The following is a 23,346-nucleotide window of genomic DNA, read 5'->3' on the forward strand; positions in this document are numbered from 1 at the left end:
TGAAGCTCCCGACGATCAGTTCTTGCTGACGTTGTTTCCAGAGGCAGTTTGGAACTTGGTAGTTAGTGTTGCAACCGAGGACAGACGATTGTTACATACTACAGTACGCGCTTCAGCACTCGGCGATCCCGTTCTGTGAGCTTGTGTGGCCTACCACTTCACGGCTGAGCCATTGTTGCTCCTTACAGTTGACCGGGGCAGCTCTAGCAGGACAGAAATCTGACCAACTGACTTGTTGGAAAGGTGGCATCCTATGACGGTGACACGTTGAAAGTCACTGAGCCGTTCTACTGCCAATGTTTGTCTATGGAGATCGCATGGCTGTGTGTTCGATTTTATACACCTGTCAGCAACAGGTGTGGCTGAAATATCTGAATCCACTAATTTGGAGGGGTGTCCACATGACAATAACTCCCTTTGAATTGAATTGAATTGAGAGAGACGGTGCAGAGAGAGAGAGAGAGGGTAGAGAGGAGCAGAGCAGGAGGAGAGCGCTAAAACAATGCATTGTAACCTAGCACTGTGTGTCTGCGTCTGCTAGCACTGTGATGAATAGCATAACACCCTCCTTCCCCTCCTTCCACCCCACTACCTCATCCCACTTTGGCTGTGAAAATGGATCCTTGCTAATCTATACAACCCATCTAATCTTTGACTAGTGCTAGTGTTTTCTCTACCCCTCTACCCTCTCTACCCTCTCTACCTCTCTACTCTCTCTCCCCTCTCTACCCCCTCTCTACCCTCTCTACCCTCTACCTCTCTACCCTCTCTACCCTCTACCTCTCTACCCTCTCTCTCTACCCTCTCTCTACCCTCTCTACCCTCTCTACCTCTGTACCCTCTATACCCTCTCTACCCTCTCTACCCTCTACCTCTCTACCCTCTCTACCTCTCTCTCTACCCTCTCTACCTCTCTCTCTCTACCCTCTCTCTATCCTCTCTACCTCTCTACCCTCTATACCCTCTCTACCGCTCTATCCTCTCTACCCTCTCTACCTCTCTACCCTCTCTACCCTCTCTACCCTCTACCTCTCTACCCTCTCTATCCTCTCTCTCTACCCTCTCTACCTCTCTCTCTACCCTCTCTCTATCCTCTCTACCTCTCTACCCTCTATACCCTCTCTACCGCTCTATCCTCTCTACCCTCTCTACCTCTCTACCCTCTACCCTCTCTACCCTCTCTCTACCCTCTCTACCAATCTACCCTCTCTCTCTACCCTCTCTACCCTCTACCTCTCTACCCTCTACCCTCTCTACCTCTCTACCAATCTACCTCTCTATCCCCTCTCTACCCTCTCTACCTTCTACACCTCTCTACACCCTCTCTACCCTCTCTACCCCCTCTCTACCCTCTCTACCCCCTCTCTACCCTCTCTACCCTCTACCCTCTCAACCCCCTCTACCCTCTCTATCCTCTCTACCTCTACCCTCTCTCTACCCCCTCACTACCCTTTACCCTCTCTACCCTCTCTCTACCCTTTCTCTACCCTCTCTACCCTCTTTACCCTCTCTACCCTCTCTCTACCATCTCTACCCTCTCTACCTCTCTACCCTCTCTACCCTCGCTGCCTCTTACAGCACAATAATAGGTGTTCAATGGTCAGAACGTTATGGGTCTGTACAACTGCAATCTGCTATCATTCTGAAAAGGGTTTGCTAACAAAAATATTTTCTCCTCTCCTCCCCCTCCTCCTCCCCCCATCCTTGCCAATCCTCTCCTGCCCCACCTCCTCTCCTCTCCTCTCCTCTCCCCTCTCCTCTCCTCTCCTCTCCCTGCTCCTCCTCTCCTCTCCTCTCCTCTCCTCTCCTCTCCTCTCCTCTCCTCTCCTCTCCTCTCCTCTCCTCTCCTCTCCTCTCCTCTCCTCTCCTCTCCTCTCCTCTCCTCTCCTCTAGGGTCTGTATGAGGAGTGTCAGTATCTCTTCCAGCCCCAGCTCATCGTTCAGAGGCTGATAGGGATCTCTGTTCTCTATCCTGGTTACTTCATAGAACAGATGGTTCCTGCCCACAACAGATCTGTGCTCTACAAGTACGTCTACTCTACCTGATCCCTATTGTGACACCACTACCTACCTGTCTGTCTGTCTGTCTGTCTGTCTGTCTGTCTGTCTGTCTGTCTGTCTGTCTGTCTGTCTGTCTGTCTGTCTGTCTGTCTGTCTGTCTGTCTGTCTGTCTGTCTGTCTGTCTGTCTGTCTGTCTGTCTGTCTGTCTGTCTGTCTGTCTGTCTGTCTGTCTGTCTGTATTCTATCTGAATTTAAGGGCTTTATTGGCATTGGAAACATATGTTAACATTGCCAAAGCAAGCGAAAAAGATAATAAACAATAAAATTAACAGTAAACATTTCACTCACAAAAGTTCCAAAAGAATATAGACATTTCAAATGTCATATTATGTGCAAATAGTTAAAATTCAAAAGGGAAAATAAGTAAACATAGATATGGGTTGTATTTACACTGGTGTTTGTTCTTCACTGGTTGCCCTTTTCTTGTGGCAACAGGTCACAAATCTTGCTGCAGTGAAGCACACTGTGGTATTTCACCCAATTTAAATTCTTTGTGGATCTGTGTAATCTGAGGGAAATATGTGTCTCTAATATGGTCATACATTTGGCAAGAGGTTAGGAAGTGCAGCTCAGTTTCCACCTCATGTTGTGGGCAGTGTGCACATAGCCTGTCTTCTCTTGAGAGCCAGGTCTGCCTACGGTGACCTTTCTCAATAGCAAGGCTATGCTCACTGAGTCTGTACATAGTCAAAGCTTTCCTTCATTTTGGGTCAGTCACAGTGGTCAGGTATTCTGCCACTGTGTACTCTCTGTTTAGGGCCAAATAGCATTCTACTTTGCTCAGTTTTTTTGGTAAATTCTTTCCAATGTGTCAAGTGATTATCTTTTTGTTTTCTAATGATTTGGTTGGGTCTAATTGTGTTTCTGCCCTGGGGCTCTGTGGGGTGTGTTTGTGTTTGTGAACAGAGCCCCAGTACCAGCTTGCTTAGGGGACTCTTCTCCAGGTTCATCTCTCTGTAGGTGATGGCTTTGTTATGGAAGGTTTGGTAATCGCTTCCTTTTAGGTGGTTGTAGAATTCTAACGTCTCTTTTCTGGATTTTGATAATTAGTGGGTATCGTCCTAATTCTGCTCGGTGTGCATTATTTGGTGTTTTACGTTGTACACGGAGGATATTTTTGACGAATTCTGCAAAAAAAAGAGTCTCAATTTGGTGTTTGTCCCATTTTGTGAATTCTTGGTTGGTGAGCCCAGACCTCACAACCATAAAGGGCAATGGGTTCTATAACTGATTTATGTATTTTTAGCCAGATTCTAATTGGTATGTCGAATTTCATGTTCCTTTTGATGGCATAGAAGGCCCTTCTTGCCTTGTCTGTCAGATCATTCATAGCTTTGTGGAAGTTACCTGTGGCACTGATGTTTAGGCCGAGGTATGTATAGTTTTGTGTGTGCTCTAGGGCAATGGTGTCTAGATGGAATTTGTATTCGTGGTCCTGGCAACTGAATCTTTTTTGGAACACCATTATTTTTGTCTTGCTGAGATTTACTGTCAGGGCCCAGGTCTGACAGAATCTATGCAGAAGATCTAGGTGCTGCTGTAGGCCCTCCTTGGTTCGGGACAGAAGCACCAGATCTTCAGCAAACAGTAGACATTTCACTTCAGATTCTAGTTGGGTGAGCCCAGGTGCTGCAGACTGTTCTAGTGCCCTTGCCAATTTGATATATATGTTGAATAGGGTGGGGCTTAAGCTGCATCCATGTCTCACCCCACGGCCCTGTGGAAAGAAATGTGTGTGTTTTTTGCCAATTTTAACTTGTTGTTTGTGTACATAGATTTTATAATGTTGTTCATGTACATAGATTTTATAATGTTATATGTTTTTCCCCCAAATCCACTTTCCATCAATTTGTAAAGCAGGCCCTCATGTAAAATTGAGTTGAAAGATTTTTTGAAATCAACAAAGCATGAGAAGGCTTTGCCTTAGTTTTGGTTTGTTTCTTTGTCAATTAGGGTATGCAGGTTGAATACGTGGTCTGTCCTACGGTAATTTGGTAAAAGCTCAGTACATTGCTGTTAATGATAATGCAGAGAATTTTCCCAAAATTGCTGTTGACTTATTGGGGTCAAATTTGTGTCCACTTTTGTGTATTGGGGGTGATCAGTCCTTGGTTCCAAATATTGGGAAAGATGCCAGAGCTGAAGATGAAGTTTAACGAGTTTAAGTATAGCCAATTGGAATTTGTGGTCTGCATATTTTATCATGTCAACACCACAGGACTTTCTGGGGTTTCTCAATTTCTTTGTTAGGTTTTTGGATTCTTCATCAAAGCATTTGTCATTGTTGTTCATTATCTTAGGTTGTCTCTTGACATTTCTTGATTTGATAGAGAAGCTGAGAGGTCAAATATACTGTTTAGGTTTCTACTGACATGTTTTACACCTTCACTATTACAGTGAATTACTACTTTTCCTTCCATCTATAGCATTTCTTAATATTATTTAGTTCCTTTGGCTTTGATGCCTCATGATTGAGTGTTGCTCTGTTCAAGTAGACTGTGAATTTGCTCTGATCTGATTGGGGTGTTAGTGGGCTGACTGTGAACGCTCTGAGAGACTCTGGGTTGAAGTCAGTAATAAAGTATTCTACAGTACTGTCACGGGCGTCGTAAGGAGTGGACCAAAATGCAGCGGGTATATTGATCATCTTCTTTACTTTATTAAAGAAAAGACACTTAAACAAAACAAATGACGAAAACAGTCCAGTAAGGTGCACAGACTATACTAGGAACAACCACCCACAAACACAAGTGAAAAACGAACACACTTAAATATGGCCTCCAATTAGAGACAACGACAACCAGCTGCCTCTAATTGGAGGTCATTGAAAAAAACACAACATAGAAATAGAAAACTAGAATAAACATAGAAATAGAAAATATAGAACATGAAAAGACGAAACACACAAAACAAACACCCCCTGCCAAGCCCTGACCTAACTACAATAACAAATAACCCTTTTTACTGGTCAGGACGTGACAGTACCTCCCCCAAAGGTTCAGACCCCGAATGCACCTCAAAACAAAAACTCCACAAAAAATAGGGAGGGTGGCCACCGTTAACGACGGCTCCCGTGCTACACCCCCCCATCCTCCAACTACAGAGGTGGCTCTAGCTCTGGCCTTAGTCCCCATTCTAACCTGCCCACCCCCGCTGAAGGCTCAGGGCTGTAGACCACTGCTGAAGGCTCTGGGCTGAGGTGTGTTGCAGGAGACCTCGGGCTGAGGTACGTCGCTGGAGACCTCGGGCTGAGGAGCGTCTCTGCAGGCTGCGGACTGTGGGCCGTCTCTGCAGGCTCCGGACTGTGGGCCGTCTCTGGAGGCTCCGGACTGTGGGCCGTCTCTGTCGGTTCCGGACTGAGACGGCCTACAGTCCCTCTCAGTCCGGAAGCTCTGGACGGGGAACTGGAAGCTCTGGACGGGGAACTGTCGCCGGAAGCACTGGACGGGGAACTGTCGCCGGAAGCTCTGGGCGGGGACTGCGCACTAGAGGCCTGATGCGTGGGGCTGCCTTTGGAGGCGCCAGAACAGTAACACGCACTACAGGGCTAGCGCGAGGAGCAGGAACTGGATACACTGGGTCTTGAAGACGCACTGGAGGTCTGGAGCGCACAGCCTGCACAACCCGTCCTGGCTGAGTTGTCACTGTAGCCCTGCACGGGCGGAGTGCTGGCACAGGGCGAACTGGACTGAGGACTGATGGCTGCCGTGCGTAGAGCTGGCGCAGGGTAGCCTGGGCCTAGGAGACGCACTGGTGGCCAGATATGCTGAGCAGGCATACTGTTGTGTGCTGAGGGTATCAGGCTCTTGTCCAATTCTGGCATTTAGGTTGCCACTGACTAGTACATGTCCCTGGGCCTGGAAATGATTGATCTCCGCTCCAGGATGGAGAAGCTGTCTTCATTAAAGTATGGGGATTCTAGTGGGGGGATATAGGTAGCACACAGGAAGACATTTTTCTCTGTTAAGATCATTTCCTTTTGAATTTCTAGCCAAAAGTAAAATGTTCCTGTTTTGATTAATTTAATAGAGGGAGTTAGGTCTGTTCTATACCAAATTATCATACCCCCCGAGTCTCTTCCCTGTTTCACACCTGGTAGTTTGGTGGATGGGACTGCCAGCTCTCTGTAACCTAGAGGACAACCAGTGGGTGCGTCTCCTCTATACCACCCACCTGGTAGTTTGGTGGATGGGACTGCCAGCTCTCTGTAACCTAGAGGACAACCAGTGGGTCCGTCTCCTCTATACCACCCACCTGGTAGTTTGGTGGATGGGACTACCAGCTCTCTGTAACCTAGAGGGAAACCAGTGGGTCTGTCTCCTCTATACCATGTTTCTTGTAGGATGACAATGTCTGTATTTCCAATTTCAAGGAGGAAGTCTGGGTTTCTGCTCTTTACGCCAAAGGCAGATGACCTCAGACCTTGTATATTCCAGGATTAGATAGTAAAAGCTTTGTGTTCCATAGTGTCTAGTGTTGTTTTCATGCGGTTTAGGCCCCGGACCATTACATTAGGTGTGAGCAGAGCATGTTGAGCATCTGATAAATACCTCTTAGGTCGCAGGATGGGGCTTGGGCAGGTGTTGTCTCTCTCCTTCTCAATTCAATTCAAAGGTCTTTATTGGCATGGGAAACATATGTTTACATTGCCAAAGCTAGTGAAATAGATAAGAAAAAAAGTGAAATAAACAATAAAAATGAATAGTAAACATTACACTCACAAAAGTTCCAAAGGAATAGAGACATTTCAAATGTCATATCATGTCTGCCTGGGAACACTATATACTGTATACTGTACAGTGTTATAACGATGTGCAAATAGTTAAAGTACTAAAGGGAAAATAAATAAACATAAATATCTCTCTGTCTCTCTCTCATTCTCTCTCCCTGTCTCTCATTCTCTCTCCCTGTCTCTCATTCTCTCTCTCTCTCTCTCTCTCTCTCTCTCTCTCTCTCTCTCTCTCTCTCTCTCTCTCTCTCTCTTTCTCTCTCCCTGTCTCTCGCTTTGTCTCTCTCTCTCTCTGTCTCTGCCTTTCTCTCTCTTTTTTTTAATGCTGGGACTAACTGTGTATTACGGGTCAATTCAACAACATACAGAGCATAGTATTATTCATACTAAATCTGTTCTCTTCTAATGCTTAGAAAACATTCTCCTGGTAGGACTACTGAATGTCAATGAACTAGGAACAGGAATGATTTGTTTGAATTAATCAGGTGTGAAACGAGCCCAATGGAGTGGAAGCTAGCTAATGAAGGAAACATTAATTACTTATTATTTTTAATTTTCAATTTTCAAAGGGAAAATCTACATTCATAATAACCTGTTTATCTGAATGCCTTTAATAGTATATAGAAAACAATTCATGTTGTCATTTATTCTGTTGTTTAAGCTCTTGTTGGTAACGTTCGTTTGATGTGCAACATAAGGCTAAATTAATTGGACTGAAAGGACAAATGGAAAACAACTGATAGTCCTTTGGATGAAAACAAAAACATTTACTTTCTCATAGACGTCATCAAAGCATAGAGTTAATCTACAAATTTCCACAACTTTGTACAGCTAATTCATCCTAATTTGGTATATTTTGAATAATGTCAATATTTTCTAGAATAAAGGATGCTTTTTCTGTCCCCTGACGATCAATCAGTACAATGGGGCGATAATAATGATGATGATAATAATGTTGATGATAAGGACGATGAAAATAATGACGATAATGCCGACAATAATGATGATGATAATGCCAATAATAATGATGATAATAATGATGATGACAATGATGATGATAATAATGATGATAATGATGGTAACAATGATGACAACAACGATGATAATAACGATAATAACGATGATCATGATAATAATGCTGATAATAATGCTGATAATAACAATGATAATAATGATGCTGATAATAATGATGATGATAACGATGATAATAATGATGATAATAACAATAATAATAATTATAATAATGATGATAATAATGATGCTGATAACGATGATAATAATGACGATAATAACGCTAATAATAATGATAATAATGACGATAATAATAATGCTGATAATGCCGATAACAATGATGATGATAATGACGACGATAATAATGACGATAATGCTGATAATAATGCTGTTAATAATGACGATGAAAGCAATGATGATAATGCCGACAATAATGATGATGATAATGCCAATAATAATGCTGATAATAATGATGATGACAATGATGATGATAATAACGATGATAGTGATGATGATAATGATGATAATAATGATAAGAACAACGATGATAATAACGATGATAGTGATGATGATAATGATGATAATAATGATGACAACAACGATGATAATAACGATAATAATGATGATAATGATAATAATGCTGATAAAAATGCTGATAATAGCGATGATAATAATGATGCTGATAATAATGATGATAATAATGACGATAATAATAATGATAATAACGATGATAATAATGATGATAATAATGCTGATAATGCGATAACAAAGATGATGATAATGATGATGATAATAATGATGATGATAACGATGATGATAATGTCGATGATAATGCAAGGAATAATAATGCCGATAATGATACTAATGCCGACAATAATGATAATAATAATGATGATAACAATAATAATGACAATAATAATGACGATAATAATGATAATAATGACGACGATGATGATAATGATGATAATAATGATAACAATTATGATAATAATGACGATAATGACAACGATGACAACAATGCAGTTAATATCGATGATAATAATGATGACAATAATGGTGATAATAATGACGATAATGATGACGATAATGGATATAATAATGACGATAATGATGACGATAATGCAAATAATATCGATGATAATAATTACAACAACGAATATGATAACAATGATGATAACGATGATGATAACGATGGCGATAATGACGACGACAATGATGACAATAATGATGATAATGATGATGATAATGATGATAATAATGATGCAGAACATTACTGCATGTTTCTTTATTAACCACTTTCTAGAACAGCCTGTGTGGATGCATATTATGAATGAATTTACTCTGTTAAACACAAAAAAAAATGTTTTAAGTGAGTATTTTAGACTGGTCCGGAGCAGAAAAAGAAAGGAAATTCACATGAGCACAAGTAACTTCACCCATGCTCTACCAATGTTTTCCGGCACACAGCTTTAACCTACAATAGTGTCTATAATGGTCTACTGTATTTTAAACAACATGTATGCTTCTCACCACAGGGCAGAATAAGGTTCAAACCTTCTCTCAAACAATCTAAGTCATACCCTTTAGGGCTAATGAACTTTCAAGAAAATGTAAATACTGTATTGCAATTTCAGATATACTGTAAATGTGTTTTTGTTATTGTTTGCAGAGTGTTCATCCCCAGTTACGTGTCCAGTGTAAAGGTCCAACTGGCTAACTGCAGCACACACCCCAGAGACCAACAAACCAGGGGACAGACGGGAGACACCAGGGGACCGAGAGACAGAGACAATACTGGAGATAGCTGTTCTGTTGTCTTAAAGATCCGAGCCAGGGCTCCTCCCGTCCACAACTCATCAGCTCTGGACTGCAGGGAGTGGTCACCCTGTGAGCTTGACACACCCCTTCCTGCCTGGGAACACTGGTACTATATCCTGGTGGAGCGTTACCTAAGCAACCAGGACGTATACTTCCGCATCGGGGTGCAGGTCACAGGTAGGCAGTGATGGTTTGGTTTTTCCGTCTCTATGTCTCTCTGTCTCTCTCTCTCTCTCTGTCTCTCTGTCTCTGTCTCTGTCTCTCTCTTGTCTCTATGTCTCTATGTCTCTTGTCTCTTGTCTCTGTGTTATGCAGAGGTTTGAGGCGTTATTTGGGTCGTGTGTCTAGTCTGTGAGATCAAACCAATCTCTGTGAGTCTCTCTATAGTGGGACATAATATTGAGAGTGTCCTGTTATGTCTGTGTCCTCATGAGGGAGTGTCCTGTTATGTCTGTGTCCTAATGAGGGAGTGTCCTGTTATGTGTGTCCTAACGAGGGAGTGTCCTGTTATGTCTGTGTCCTAACGAGGGAGTGTCCTGTTATGTCTGTGTCCTAACGAGGGAGTGTCCTGTTATGTCTGTGTCCTAACGAGGGAGTGTCCTGTTATGTCTGTGTCCTAACGAGCGTCTCGTCTGTAAGGAGATCAAACCACTCAGGTCCCTTTGAGACTGCAGCGTGTCATTATAGAAAGCCTTCTATATCATAACATTCACAGTCACACTCTTCCATGGAGATTTAACTGAAACATTCTGAAGTAGATCTGTTATATCCTCGAGATGTAAGCGTGTGTTAACAGCAAGCCACGAGATCAGTCACACACACATGCACGCACGTACACCAGAGCCTTGCACGGGAATTACATTTAAGCTCGAGCCGTACCCAGGCCCAATTGCTTCTTCGAAATTTAAGGCCCAATCCCTGAAATCAGAAATAACTTTCTTCATTAGTAAATCCGTTAGCTGCTCCTGGTTGCGCTACCGCGCCGCATGTACGAGTATCCATAGCAACGGCTCTGCTTTGAGCCGCTCAATGACGAGACATTAGAGTAGAGCTGTTAGCTAGCGACTTTAATTAACTCCGACAAAACTCACGGAACATTCTTTTTTTTTGTTGGTGTGAAATCATCTCTTGTTGACTCAGACAAGGTTTTGGTCTTATATTTGACGAGGTCGAAGTCCTTTCTAACACCATCATCTTATCAGCAGAAGCAGAAGCAAGTGGCTCAGCTTCAAAATGTTTTTGATCAATTTAGTCATTCTTGAAAATGATTTTGGAGCCCTGCCCGTATTCCAGCTATTGAATAAAAAACATGTTCTACCCGGCCCTGACCTGATGTATAGTGCTGTGGGGCTTGGTTCGGGCAGCAGAGCTACGTTACAGAGAGCTTGGGGGCTTGGTTTGGCCAGCAGAGCTACGTTGCAGAGACCCGGGGTGTTTGGTTCAGGCAGCAGAGCTACGTTAGAGAGCTGGGGGGCTTGGTTCGGCCAGAGGGCTATGTTACAGAGAGCTGGGGGGCTTGGTTCAGCCAGCAGAGCTACGTTACAGAGAGCTGGGGGCTTGGTTCGGCCAGCAGGGCTACGTTACATAGAGCTGGGGGGTTTGGTTCGGCCAGCAGAGCTACGTTACAGAGAGCTGGGGGGCTTGGTTCGGGCAGCAGAGCTACGTTACAGAGACCCGGGGGGTTTGGTTCGGCCAGCAGAGCTACATTACAGAGAGCTGGGGAGCTTGGTTCGACCAGCAGGGCTACGTTGCAGAGACCCGGGGGGTTTGGTTCGGTCAGCAGAGCTACGTTACAGAGAGCTGGGGAGCTTGGTTCGGGCAGCAGAGCTACATTACAGAGAGCTGGGGAGCTTGGTTCGGGCAGCAGAGCTACGTTACAGAGAGCTTGGAAGCTTAGAACAGGGTACCAACGTCTTTTAATAACATAACTGGCTGGCGGAGCTTTGGCTGTCCCGTTAGGCAAAACAACGAGATGTGTTTAGTAATATCTGATTAAAGACATTGTGTTTAGTAATATCTGATTAAAGACATTGTGTTTAGTAATATCTGATTAAAGACATTGTGTTTAGTAATATCTGATTAAAGATGACCAGGTGGTGTTTGGGCTGGTATGACCAGGTCGTGGTTGGGCTGGTATGACCAGGTGTTGGTTGGGCTGGTATGACCAGGTGGTGTTTGGGCTGGTTTGTCTTCAGAACAGTCTCAACTCGTTGGGGCATGGACTTTACAAGGCGTTGAAAGCGTTCCACAGGGATGCTGGCCCATGTTGACTCCAATGCTTCACACAGTTGTGTCAAGTTGGCTGGATGTCCTTTGGGTGGTGGACCGTTCTTGATACACACGGGAAACTGTTGAGCGTGAAAAACCCAGCAGCGTTGCAGTTCTTGACACAAACCAGTGCACCTGGCACCTACTACCATATCCTGTTCAAAGGCACTCAAATTATTTATCTTGCCCATTCACCGTCTGAATGGCACACATACACAATCCATGTCTCAATTGTCTCAAGGATTAAAAATCCTTCTTTAACCTGTCTCCTCCCCTTCATCTACACTGATTGAAGTGGATTTAACAAGTGACATCAATAAGGGATCATAGCTTTCACCTGGTCAGTCTATGTCATGGAAAGAGCAGTTGTTCTTAATGTTTTGTACACTCAGTGTGTACAGTATGCTTACTTACTTTATCGTGTTCTTCTTATTTTTATATATCTTGTGTTTTTGTGCTACCTTTTTAGTATTACATTGATATTGATTATTGCATCGTTTGGTTTTGAGTTTGCAAGAAAGGTATTTCACTATACTTGTCAAATCAAATCAAATTTTATTGGTCACATACACGTTTAGCAGATGTCATTGCGCGTGTAGCGAAATGCTTGTGTTTCTAGCTCCAACAGTGCAGTAATATCTAACAAGTAACATCTAACAATTTCATAACAATACACAAAAATCTAAAGTAAAGGAATAGAATTAAGAATATATAAATATTTGGACGAGCAATGTCGGAACGGCATAGACTAAAATACAGTTTAATAGAATAGAATACAGTATATACATATGAGATGAGTAATACAAAATATGTAAACATTATTGAAGTGACTAGTGTTCCATTATTAAAAGTGGCCAGTGATTTTGTCACGACTTCCGCCGAAGTCGGCTCCTCTCCTTATTCGGGTGGCGTTCGGCGGTCGACGATCCATTTTTCATTTTCCATTTGTCTTCGACCAGCTGGTGGACATGTCCATAAGGTGGGATAACCTGCTGGCTACCCGCGGACGTCCAGATCGGGGTCTGTCGATTCCATCCCCCAGCACCTCCGCTCCGACGCCCATGGAGCTGGGAGGTGTTGCAATTAGGGTGACCGGAGGAGGGGCCGATCCTGCACCATCTGTGGCCGCAGAGGGCACACTGCTGGTCGGTGCTGGGGAGGTTCCTCTAGGAGTCGAGGCAGCAGGCAGGGCACTCTCATGTCACCCCAGGTGAGTCGGTACCAGGCTCACCCAGAGCCCCCTGTTGCTCACATGTTTTTGTTTATTAATTTTCCTGAGTTTTCCCCGCATTCCCAGCATAAGGCGCTCGTAGATTCAGAGGCAGCTGGGAGTTTTATTGACAGATCCTTTGCTCATAGTTTAGGGATTCCCATTGCCTTTCCCTGTGCACGCCTTAGATAGTCGACCATTAGGGTCAGGGCTGATTAGGGAGGCCACTGCTCCACTGAGCATGGTTATGCAGGAGAGTCACAAGGAGAGAATCAGTCTCTTCCTTATTCATTCTCCTGCGTTTCTCGTGGTGCTGGGCCTACCCTGGTTGGCCTGTCATGACCCCACTATTTTGTGGCAACAGAGGGTTCTCAAGGGGTGGTCACGAAAGTGCTCGGGGAGGTGTTTAGGGGTTTCCGTCGGTGCTACTACGGTGGAGAGTCCAGACCAGGTCTGCACCGTGCGCATCCCCTCTGAATATGCCGATTTGGCTCTCGCTTTCTGTAAAAAGAAGGCGACTCAATTACCACCCCATTGACGGGGGGATTGTGCGATAAATCACCTGGTAGACGCAGCACTACCCAGGAGTCACGTGTATCCCATGTCACAAGAGGAGATGGCGGCTATGGAAACATATGTCTCCGAATCTCTGGGGCAGAGGTACATTCGGCCCTCCACTTCACCTGCCTCCTCGAGTTTATTTTTTGTGAAGAAGAAGGATGGAGGTCTGTGCCCGTGTATTGACTATCGAGGCATCAACCAAATCACAGTGAGGTACAGTTACCCGCTACCTCTCATCGCCAGTGCGATCGAGTCAATTCGTGGAGTGAGCTTCTTCACAAAATTGGATCTCAGGAGCGCTTACAACCTGGTGCGTATCCGGGAGGGAGACGAGTGGAAGACGGCATTTAGTACCACCTCAGGGCACTATGAGTACCTCGTCATGCCGTACGGGTTGATGAATGCGCCATCAGTATTCCAGGCCTTTGTAGACGAGATTTTCCGGGACCTGCATGGGCAGGGTGTAGTGGTGTATATCGACAACATTCTGATATACTCCGCTACATGTGCCAAGCATGTGTCCCTGGTCCGCAGGGTGCTTAGTCGACTGTTGGAGCATGACCTGTACGTCAAGGCTGAGAAATGCTTGTTCTTTCAACAGTCCGTCTCCTTCCTAGGGTAACGCATTTGTACTTCAGGGGTGGAGATGGAGAGGGACCGCATTTCAGCCGTGCGTAATTGGCCGACTCCCACCACGGTAAAGGAAGTGCAGCGGTTTTTAGGGTTTGCCAACTACTACCGGAGGTTTATCCGGGGTTTTGGTCAGGTAGCGGCTCCTATTACCTCACTGCTGAAGGGGGGACCGGTGTGTTTGCAGTTGTCAGCTGAGGCGGACAGGGCTTTTGGTCAGCTGAGAGCTCTGTTTACCTCGGCTCCGGTGCTGGCTCATCCGGATCCCACTTTGGCGTTCATAGTGGAGGTGAGCGCATCCGAGGCTGGGATAGGCGCGGTGCTCTCTCGGGTACGCCATCAAAGCTCCGCCCCTGTGCCTTCTTTTCGAAAAAGCTCAGCCCGGCGGAGCGAAACTATGACGTGGGGGACCGGGAGCTGTTAGCTGTTGTCAAGGCTTTGAAGGCGTGGAGACATTGGCTTGAGGGGGCTAAACACCCTTTTCTCATCTGGACTGACCACCGCAATCTGGAGTACATCCGGGTGGCGAGGAGACTGAACCCTCGTCAGGCAAGGTGGGCATGTTCTTTATCCGTTTTGTCTTCACCCTGTCCTACAGACCAGGTTCCCAGAACGCTAAGGCAGATGCACTGTCCCGGATGTATGACACAGAGGAGCAGCCCATGGATCCCACTCCCATACTTCCGGCCTCTTGCCTGGTGGCACCGGTAGTGTGGGAGCTGGATGCGGACATCGAGCGGGCGTTACGTACAGAGCCCACTCCCCCCCAGTGTCCAGCTGGGCGCCTGTACGTTCCGTCTGCTGTCCGCGACCGTTTGATCTATTGGGCCCACATGTCACCCTCCTCTGGTCATCCGGGCGAACAGTGCGCTGTCTTAGTTGTGGATCGGTTTTGTAAGTCCTGTCGTCTCCTCCCTTTGCCCGGTCTCCCTACGGCCCTACAGACTGCGAAGGCCCTGTTTACACACGTCTTCCGGCACTACGTGGTGCCTGAGGACATAGTATCTGATCGAGGTCCCCAGTTCACGTCAAGGTTCTGGAGGGCGTTCATGGAACTTCTGGGGGGTCTCGGTCAGCCTTACCTTGGGTTTTCACCCCGAGAGTAACGGGCAGGTGGAGAGAGTGAACCAGGATGTGGGTAGGTCTCTGCGGTCCTATTGCCAGGACCAGCCGGGGGAGTGGGCGGTGTTCGTGCCCTGGGCAGAGATGGCCCAGAACTCGCTCCGCTGCTCCTCCACTAACCTCTACCCCTTCCAGTGCGTACTGGGGTAGCAGCCGGTCCTGGCGCCTTGGCATCAGAGTCAGATCGAGGCTCCTGCGGTGGATGACTGGTTTAGGCGTGCTGAGGAGACCTGGGATGCCGCTCATGTGCACCTTCAGCGGGCCATGAGGCGCCAAAAAACCTGCGCAGATCGCCACCACTGTGAGGCCCCGGTGTTCGCACGGGGACCGGGTCTGGCTCTTGACCCGAAACCTGCGCCTCCACCTGTCCTGCCGGAAGCTGGGCCCACAGTTTGTGGGGCCATTCAAAGTCCTGAGGAGACTGAACGAGGTATGTTACAGGTTACAGCTTCCCCCCGATTACCGTATTAACCCCTCGTTCCATGTGTCTCTCTTCAGGCCGGTGGTGGCTGGTCCGCTCCAGGAGTCTGCGGTGCGGGAGGTTCCTCCGCCCCCTCTGGACATCGAGGGGGCCCCAGCGTATGCAGTTCGATCCATACTGGATTCGATGCGTCGGGCGAGGGGCCTTCAGTACCTCGTGGAGTGGGGGGTTACGGTCTGGAGGAGAGGTGCTGGGTTCCGGTGGAGGACGTATTGGACCCCTTGATGCTGCGGGAGTTCCACCGTCTCCATCCGGATCGCCCTGCACCTCGCCCTCCGGGCCGTCCCTGAGGCCGGTGTCGGGGCACTGCTGGAGCCGCGCGTCAAGGGGGGGGTACTGTCACGACTTCCGCCGAAGTCGGTCCCTCTCCTTGTTTGGGCGGCGTTCGGCGGTCGATGTCACCGGCTTTCTAGCCATCGCCAATCCATTTTACATTTGTTTTGTCTTTGTTTTCTACACACCTGGTTTCTATTCCCCAATTACATGTTCATTATTTAACCCTCTGTTTCCCCCATGTTTGTGTGCGTGTTTGTATATAACGTTCAGGTTGTTACTTGTTGGCTGGTATTGTTTGCCGGGTTCGTTATTATGCCCGTTATTTACGAGTGACCGGTTATTTCACGCACCTTTAGTATTTGTTTTATACTGGTGCAGTTCGTTGAATAAATTACCTTGTACACTCATCTCTGCTCTCCTGCGCCTGATTCCAGAGTATATAACACCTACTAACACCCAGAGTATATAATGCCTACTAACACCCAGAGTATATAACGCCTACTAACACCCAGAGTATATAACACCTACTAACACTGAGTATATAACGCCTATTAACACCCAGAGTATATAACGCCTACTATCACCCAGAGTATATAACGCCTACTAACACTCAGAGTATAACACCTACTAACACGAGTATATAACAACTACTAACACTGAGTATATAATGCCTACTAACACCCAGAGTATATAACGCCCACTAACACCCAGAGTATATACCCACAGCCTGCCAGATTTCAAGTCTATGTATATATGGCAGCAGCCTCTAAAAAGCTAGTGATGGCTATTTAGTCTGATGGTCTTGAGATGGAAGCTGTTTTTCAGCTTTGATGCACCTGTACTGACTTCGCCTTCTGGATGATAGCGGGGTGAACATGCAGTGGATCGGGTGATTGTTATCCTTGAGGATCTTTTTGGCCTTCCTGTGACATCGGTGCTGTAGGTGTCCTGGAGGGCAGGTAGTTTGCCCCCGGTGATACGTTGGGCGCACCACCTTCTGTCTGGAGAGCCCTGCGGTTGCCGGCGGTGCAGTTGCCATACCATGCAGTGATACAGCCCAACAGGATGCTCTCAATTGTGCATCTGTAAAAGTTTGTGAGGGTTTTAGGTGCCAAGCCAAATTTCTTCAGCCTCCAATCCACTTCTTCACCACAATGTCTGTGTGGGTTTCTTCATTTCAGTTTGTCAGTGATGTGTTCGCTGAGGAACTTACCACTTTCCATCTTCTCCACTGCGGTCCCGTCGATGTGGATAGGGGGGGTGCTCCCTCTGCTGTTTCCTGAAGTCCACGATCAGCTCCTTTGTTTTGAGTGAGGTTATTTTAATAGCACCACACTCGCAGTGCCTTCACATCCTCCCCATAGGCTGTCTCGTCATACTTGTGCAAGTGGCATTACAACTTAAAGTTTGAAACACACACACACACCCTTTCACACTCACGACATACACTGCTGCTACAGCTCAGTCTAGTATCTATTCTGTTGCCTACTAATTTTACCCGTACCTTTATGTACACAGCTACCTCAATTACCTCGTACCCCTGCACATTGACTCGGTACTGGTATTTTCTGTATATAGCCATGTTATTACGTTGTACTCCCTGTATATAGCCATGTTATTACCTGGTACTCCCTGTATAGAGCCATGTTATTACCTGGTACTCCCTGTATATAGCCATGTTATTACCTGGTACTCCCTGTATATAGCCATGTTATTACCTGGTACTCCCTGTATATAGCCATGTTATTACCTGGTACTCCCTGTATATAGCCATGTTATTACCTGGTGCTTCCTGGATATAGCCATGTTATTACCTGGTACTCCCTGTATATAGCCATGTTATTACCTGGTACTCCCTGTATATAGCCATGTTATTACCTGGTACTCCCTGTATATAGCCATGTTATTACCTGGTACTCCCTGTATATAGCCATGTTATTACCTGGTACTCCCTGTATATAGCCATGTTATTACCTGGTGGTATCTGGGATACTACCCTGATGGAAGAAGGGCTGTATCAGAATAGTGATAACAAATTGCAGAACATCCTTCTATTCTAGTATTATTCTGGTTTACATAGAGAGAAATGTTTACATATTTATTCAGCTTGTCGCCACTTCTCTAACTCTACACTTCACTGATCGCAGGTAATTTCAGCAGGTCTGACCTGAGGTCATTTCAGCAGGTCTGAGTGTGTGTGTGTGTAATCGTTGGAGGACGTTTTAGTAGATCTGAGTGTGTGTGATCTCTAGAGGACGTTTTAGCACCTCAAATACGTCTGAGTCTCCCTGTCTCTTTCTATTCCCTCTCAAGCCATCCTTTGAAATGTTGTCTTTGTGATTCCAGCATACCTGATGATTCCAGTGTGTTTCTGAGGGTTTGGACCTGAGTGGTGTGTGTGTGTGTGTGTGTGTGTGTGTGTGTGTGTGTGTGTGTGTGTGTGTGTGTGTGTGTGTGTGTGTGTGTGTGTGTGTGTGTGTGTGTGTGTGTGTGTGTGTGTGTATGTGCGTGTTCGTCTTTGTGTGAAACGACAAGGGATGTCTGGCCGCACGGCCCTCTGATGTTATCGCAGAGAGACAGAACGGAGGGTTAAAGACAGGTGATGGGGGAAAAAAAATGTAAACACAATCAACTGATGAACAAAATGGACACGTAGAGACGCGGTGCTTTATAAAAGACTTTATGCTCTGTTCCTTTAAAACAAACACACTTTATGCTTTTCTAAATTTGTTAGTCATATTTTTTTTATCCGTCCACTTTAAATTGTTTGAAAGGATTTTACTTTTGTTCTCCAGTGTGCTACATGACCTGGAAAGGGAAAGAGACTTAGTCTGATACAGAGAGAGCACCACTCCACTTTACCCTTTATGAAATATTCATTACTGAGAGATAGTTTTCCATCGTCCATCGTTTAATTTGCAAAACAATAAGGCTTTTATATTGCGAGGACTATTGGAAAGTTCTCAATACTGATAAAAACATTCAATATTCCCCTAGTCGTTGGTAAGAGCAGAGAAGTGTATTAACATCATAGGGTGAGAAAGAGAGAGAGAGAGAGAGAGAGAGAGAGAGAGAGAGAGAGAGAGAGAGAGAGAGAGAGAGAGAGAGAGAGGGAGGTGGCGGGGGGAGAGTAAGAGAGGATGTAGCACTGTGAGGAGCCTTAGAGAAGGCACTACAGAGACCAGAGGAGAACAGCGGGGAGTAGACAGAGAGATAGAGAAGAAGGGAGAGATAAAGAAGAAGGGAGGGAGAGAGAGAGAGGAACACAGAGAGAGGGATGTGGAGGGAGAGCGAGCGAGCGAGAGCAGAATATAGAACATCTCTCCTCTCTCTGAGATCCTGATAACCCTCTCTTGTCTGGAGTAGAGTAGTAGTGTTTCCAAGACAAGATAAATGTTTCATGTTCTTAAGGCTGCACTGTTTCCAAGAAAAGATAAACATACAGCATGAGAGAGTACAACTAACACTCAGAGTATATAACACCTACTAACCCCCAGAGTATATAATACCAACTAACACTAAGTATATAACACCTACTAACACCCAGAGTATATAACACCTACTAACACTGAGTATATAACGCTTACTAACACCCAGAGTATATAACACCTACTAACACTGAGTATATAACGCCTACTAAAACCCAGAGTATATAACACCTACTAACACTGAGTATATAACGCTTACTAACACCCAGAGTATTTAACGCCTACTAAGACCCAGAGTATATAACACCTACTAACACTGAGTATATAAGCCTACTAACACTCAGAGTATATAATGCCTACTAACACTGAGTATATAACAACTATTAACACCCAGAGTATATAACGCCTACTAACACTGAGTATATAACACCTACTAGCACCCAGAGTATATAACGCCTACTAACACTGAGTATATAACACCTACTAACACCCAGAGTATATAACACCTACTAACCATCAGAGTATATAATGCCTACTAACACCCAGAGTATATAACACCTACTAACACTGAGTATATAACACCTACTAACACCCAGAGTATATAACGCCTACTAACACTGAGTATATAACAACTACTAACACCCAGAGTATATAACGCCTACTAACACTGAGTATATAACACCTACTAACACCCAGAGTATATAACACCTACTAACACCCAGAGTATATAATGCCTACTAACACCCAGAGTATATAACACCTACTAACACAGAGTATATAACACCTACTAACACCCAGAGTATATAACACCTACTAACACTGAGTATATAACACCTACTAACACCCAGAGTATATAACGCCTACTAACACCCAGAGTATATAACGCCTACTAACACTGAGTATATAACAACTACTAACACCCAGAGTATATAACGCCTACTAACACTGAGTATATAACACCTACTAACACCCAGAGTATATAACACCTACTAACACCCAGAGTATATAATGCCTACTAACACCCAGAGTATATAACACCTACTAACACTGAGTATATAACACCTACTAACACCCAGAGTATATAACACCTACTAACACTGAGTATATAACACCTACTAACACCCAGAGTATATAACGCCTACTAACACCCAGAGTATATAAAGCCTACTAACACCCAGAGTATATAACGCCTACTAACACCCAGAGTATATAACGCCTACTAACACTGAGTATATAACACCTACTAACACTGAGTATATAACACCTACTAACACTGAGTATATAACGCCTACTAACACCCAGAGTATATAACACCTACTAACACTGAGTATATAACGCCTACTAACACCCAGAGTATATAACGCCTAATAACATCCAGAGTATATAACACCTACTAACACCCAGAGTATATAACACCTACTAACACCCAGAGTATATAACACCTACTAACACCCAGAGTATATAACGCCTACTAACACCCAGAGTATATAACGCCTACTAACACTGAGTATATAACGCCTACTAACACCCAGAGTATATAACGCCTACTAACACCCAGAGTATATAACGCCTACTAACACTAGGTATATAACGCCTACTAACACCCAGAGTATATAACGCCTACTAACACTGAGTATATAAAACCTACTAACACTGAGTATATAACGCCTACTAACACTGAGTATATAACGCCTACTAACACTGAGTATATAACGCCTACTAACACCCAGAGTATATAACGCCTACTAACACCCAGAGTATATAACGCCTACTAACACTGAGTATATAACACCTACTAACACTGAGTATATAACACCTACAAACACCCACAGTATATAACGCCTACTAACACCCAGAGTATATAACGCCTACTAACACTGAGTATATAACACCTACTAACACCCAGAGTATATAACACCTACTAACACCCAGAGTATATAACGCCTACTAACACCCAGAGTATATAACGCCTACTCACACTGAGTATATAACGCCTACTAACACTGAGTATATAACACTTACTAACACCCAGAGTATATAACACCTACTAACACCCAGAGTATATAACGCCTACTAACCCTGAGTATATAACACCTACTAACACCTTGAGTATATAACACCTACTAACACTGAGTATATAACACCTACTAACACTGAGTATATAACACCTACTAACACCCAGAGTATATAACGCCTACTAACACCCAGAGTATATAACGCCTACTAACACCCAGAGTATATAACGCCTACTAACACTGAGTATATAACACCTACTAACACCCAGAGTATATAACACCTACTAACACTCAGAGTATATAACGCCTACTAACACCCAGAGTATATAACGCCTACTCACACTGAGTATATAATGCCTACTAACGCCCAGAGTATATAACGCCTACTAACACTGAGTATATAACACTTACTAACACCCAGAGTATATAACACCTACTAACACCCAGAGTATATAACGCCTACTAACCCTGAGTATATAACACCTACTAACACCTTGAGTATATAACACCTACTAACACTGAGTATATAACACCTACTAACACTGAGTATATAACACCTACTAACACCCAGAGTATATAACGCCTACTAACACCCAGAGTATATAACGCCTACTAACACCCAGAGTATATAACGCCTACTAACACTGAGTATATAACACCTACTAACACCCAGAGTATATAACACCTACTAACACTCAGAGTATATAACGCCTACTAACACCCAGAGTATATAACGCCTACTCACACTGAGTATATAATGCCTACTAACACCCAGAGTTTATAACGCCTACTAACACTGAGTATATAACACTTACTAACACCCAGAGTATATAACACCTACTAACACCCAGAGTATATAACGCCTACTAACACCCAGAGTATATAAAGCCTACTAACACCCAGAGTATATAACGCCTACTAACACCCAGAGTATATAACGCCTACTAACACTGAGTATATAACACCTACTAACACTGAGTATATAACACCTACTAACACTGAGTATATAACGCCTACTAACACCCAGAGTATATAACACCAACTAACACTGAGTATATAACGCCTACTAACACCCAGAGTATATAACGCCTACTAACACCCAGAGTATATAACGCCTACTAACACTTGGTATATAACGCCTACTAACACCCAGAGTATATAACGCCTACTAACACTGAGTATATAAAACCTACTAACACTGAGTATATAACGCCTACTAACACTGAGTATATAACGCCTACTAACACTGAGTATATAACGCCTACTAACACCCAGAGTATATAACGCCTACTAACACCCAGAGTATATAACGCCTACTAACACCCAGAGTATATAACGCCTACTAACACTGAGTATATAACACCTACTAACACTGAGTATATAACACCTACTAACACCCACAGTATATAACGCCTACTAACACCCAGAGTATATAACGCCTACTAACACTGAGTATATAACACCTACTAACACCCAGAGTATATAACACCTACTAACACCCAGAGTATATAACGCCTACTAACACCCAGAGTATATAACGCCTACTCACACTGAGTATATAATGCCTACTAACACCCAGAGTATATAACGCCTACTAACACTGAGTATAAAACACTTACTAACACCCAGAGTATATAACACCTACTAACACCCAGAGTATATAACGCCTACTAACCCTGAGTATATAACACCTACTAACACCTTGAGTATATAACACCTACTAACACTGAGTATAT

The 23,346-nt window shown here is 44.5% G+C and overlaps 1 protein-coding gene across 1 annotated transcript in view; it reads left to right on the forward strand.

The window, feature by feature from the left end:
• Nucleotides 1-23,346, forward strand: part of tmem8b (transmembrane protein 8B) — a 400,770-nt gene that overhangs the window by 198,203 nt on the left and 179,221 nt on the right. The window contains exons 4-5 of the mRNA XM_045695455.2: nucleotides 1,894-2,027; nucleotides 9,471-9,796. Of these exons, the coding sequence (XP_045551411.2) occupies nucleotides 1,894-2,027; nucleotides 9,471-9,796 (460 nt within the window). The remainder of the gene's footprint in view (nucleotides 1-1,893; nucleotides 2,028-9,470; nucleotides 9,797-23,346) is intronic.

The sequence above is a fragment of the Salmo salar genome, chromosome 15 (assembly GCF_965601325.2).
Source record: "Salmo salar chromosome 15, fSalSal1, whole genome shotgun sequence".
Lineage (NCBI taxonomy): Eukaryota > Metazoa > Chordata > Actinopteri > Salmoniformes > Salmonidae > Salmo > Salmo salar.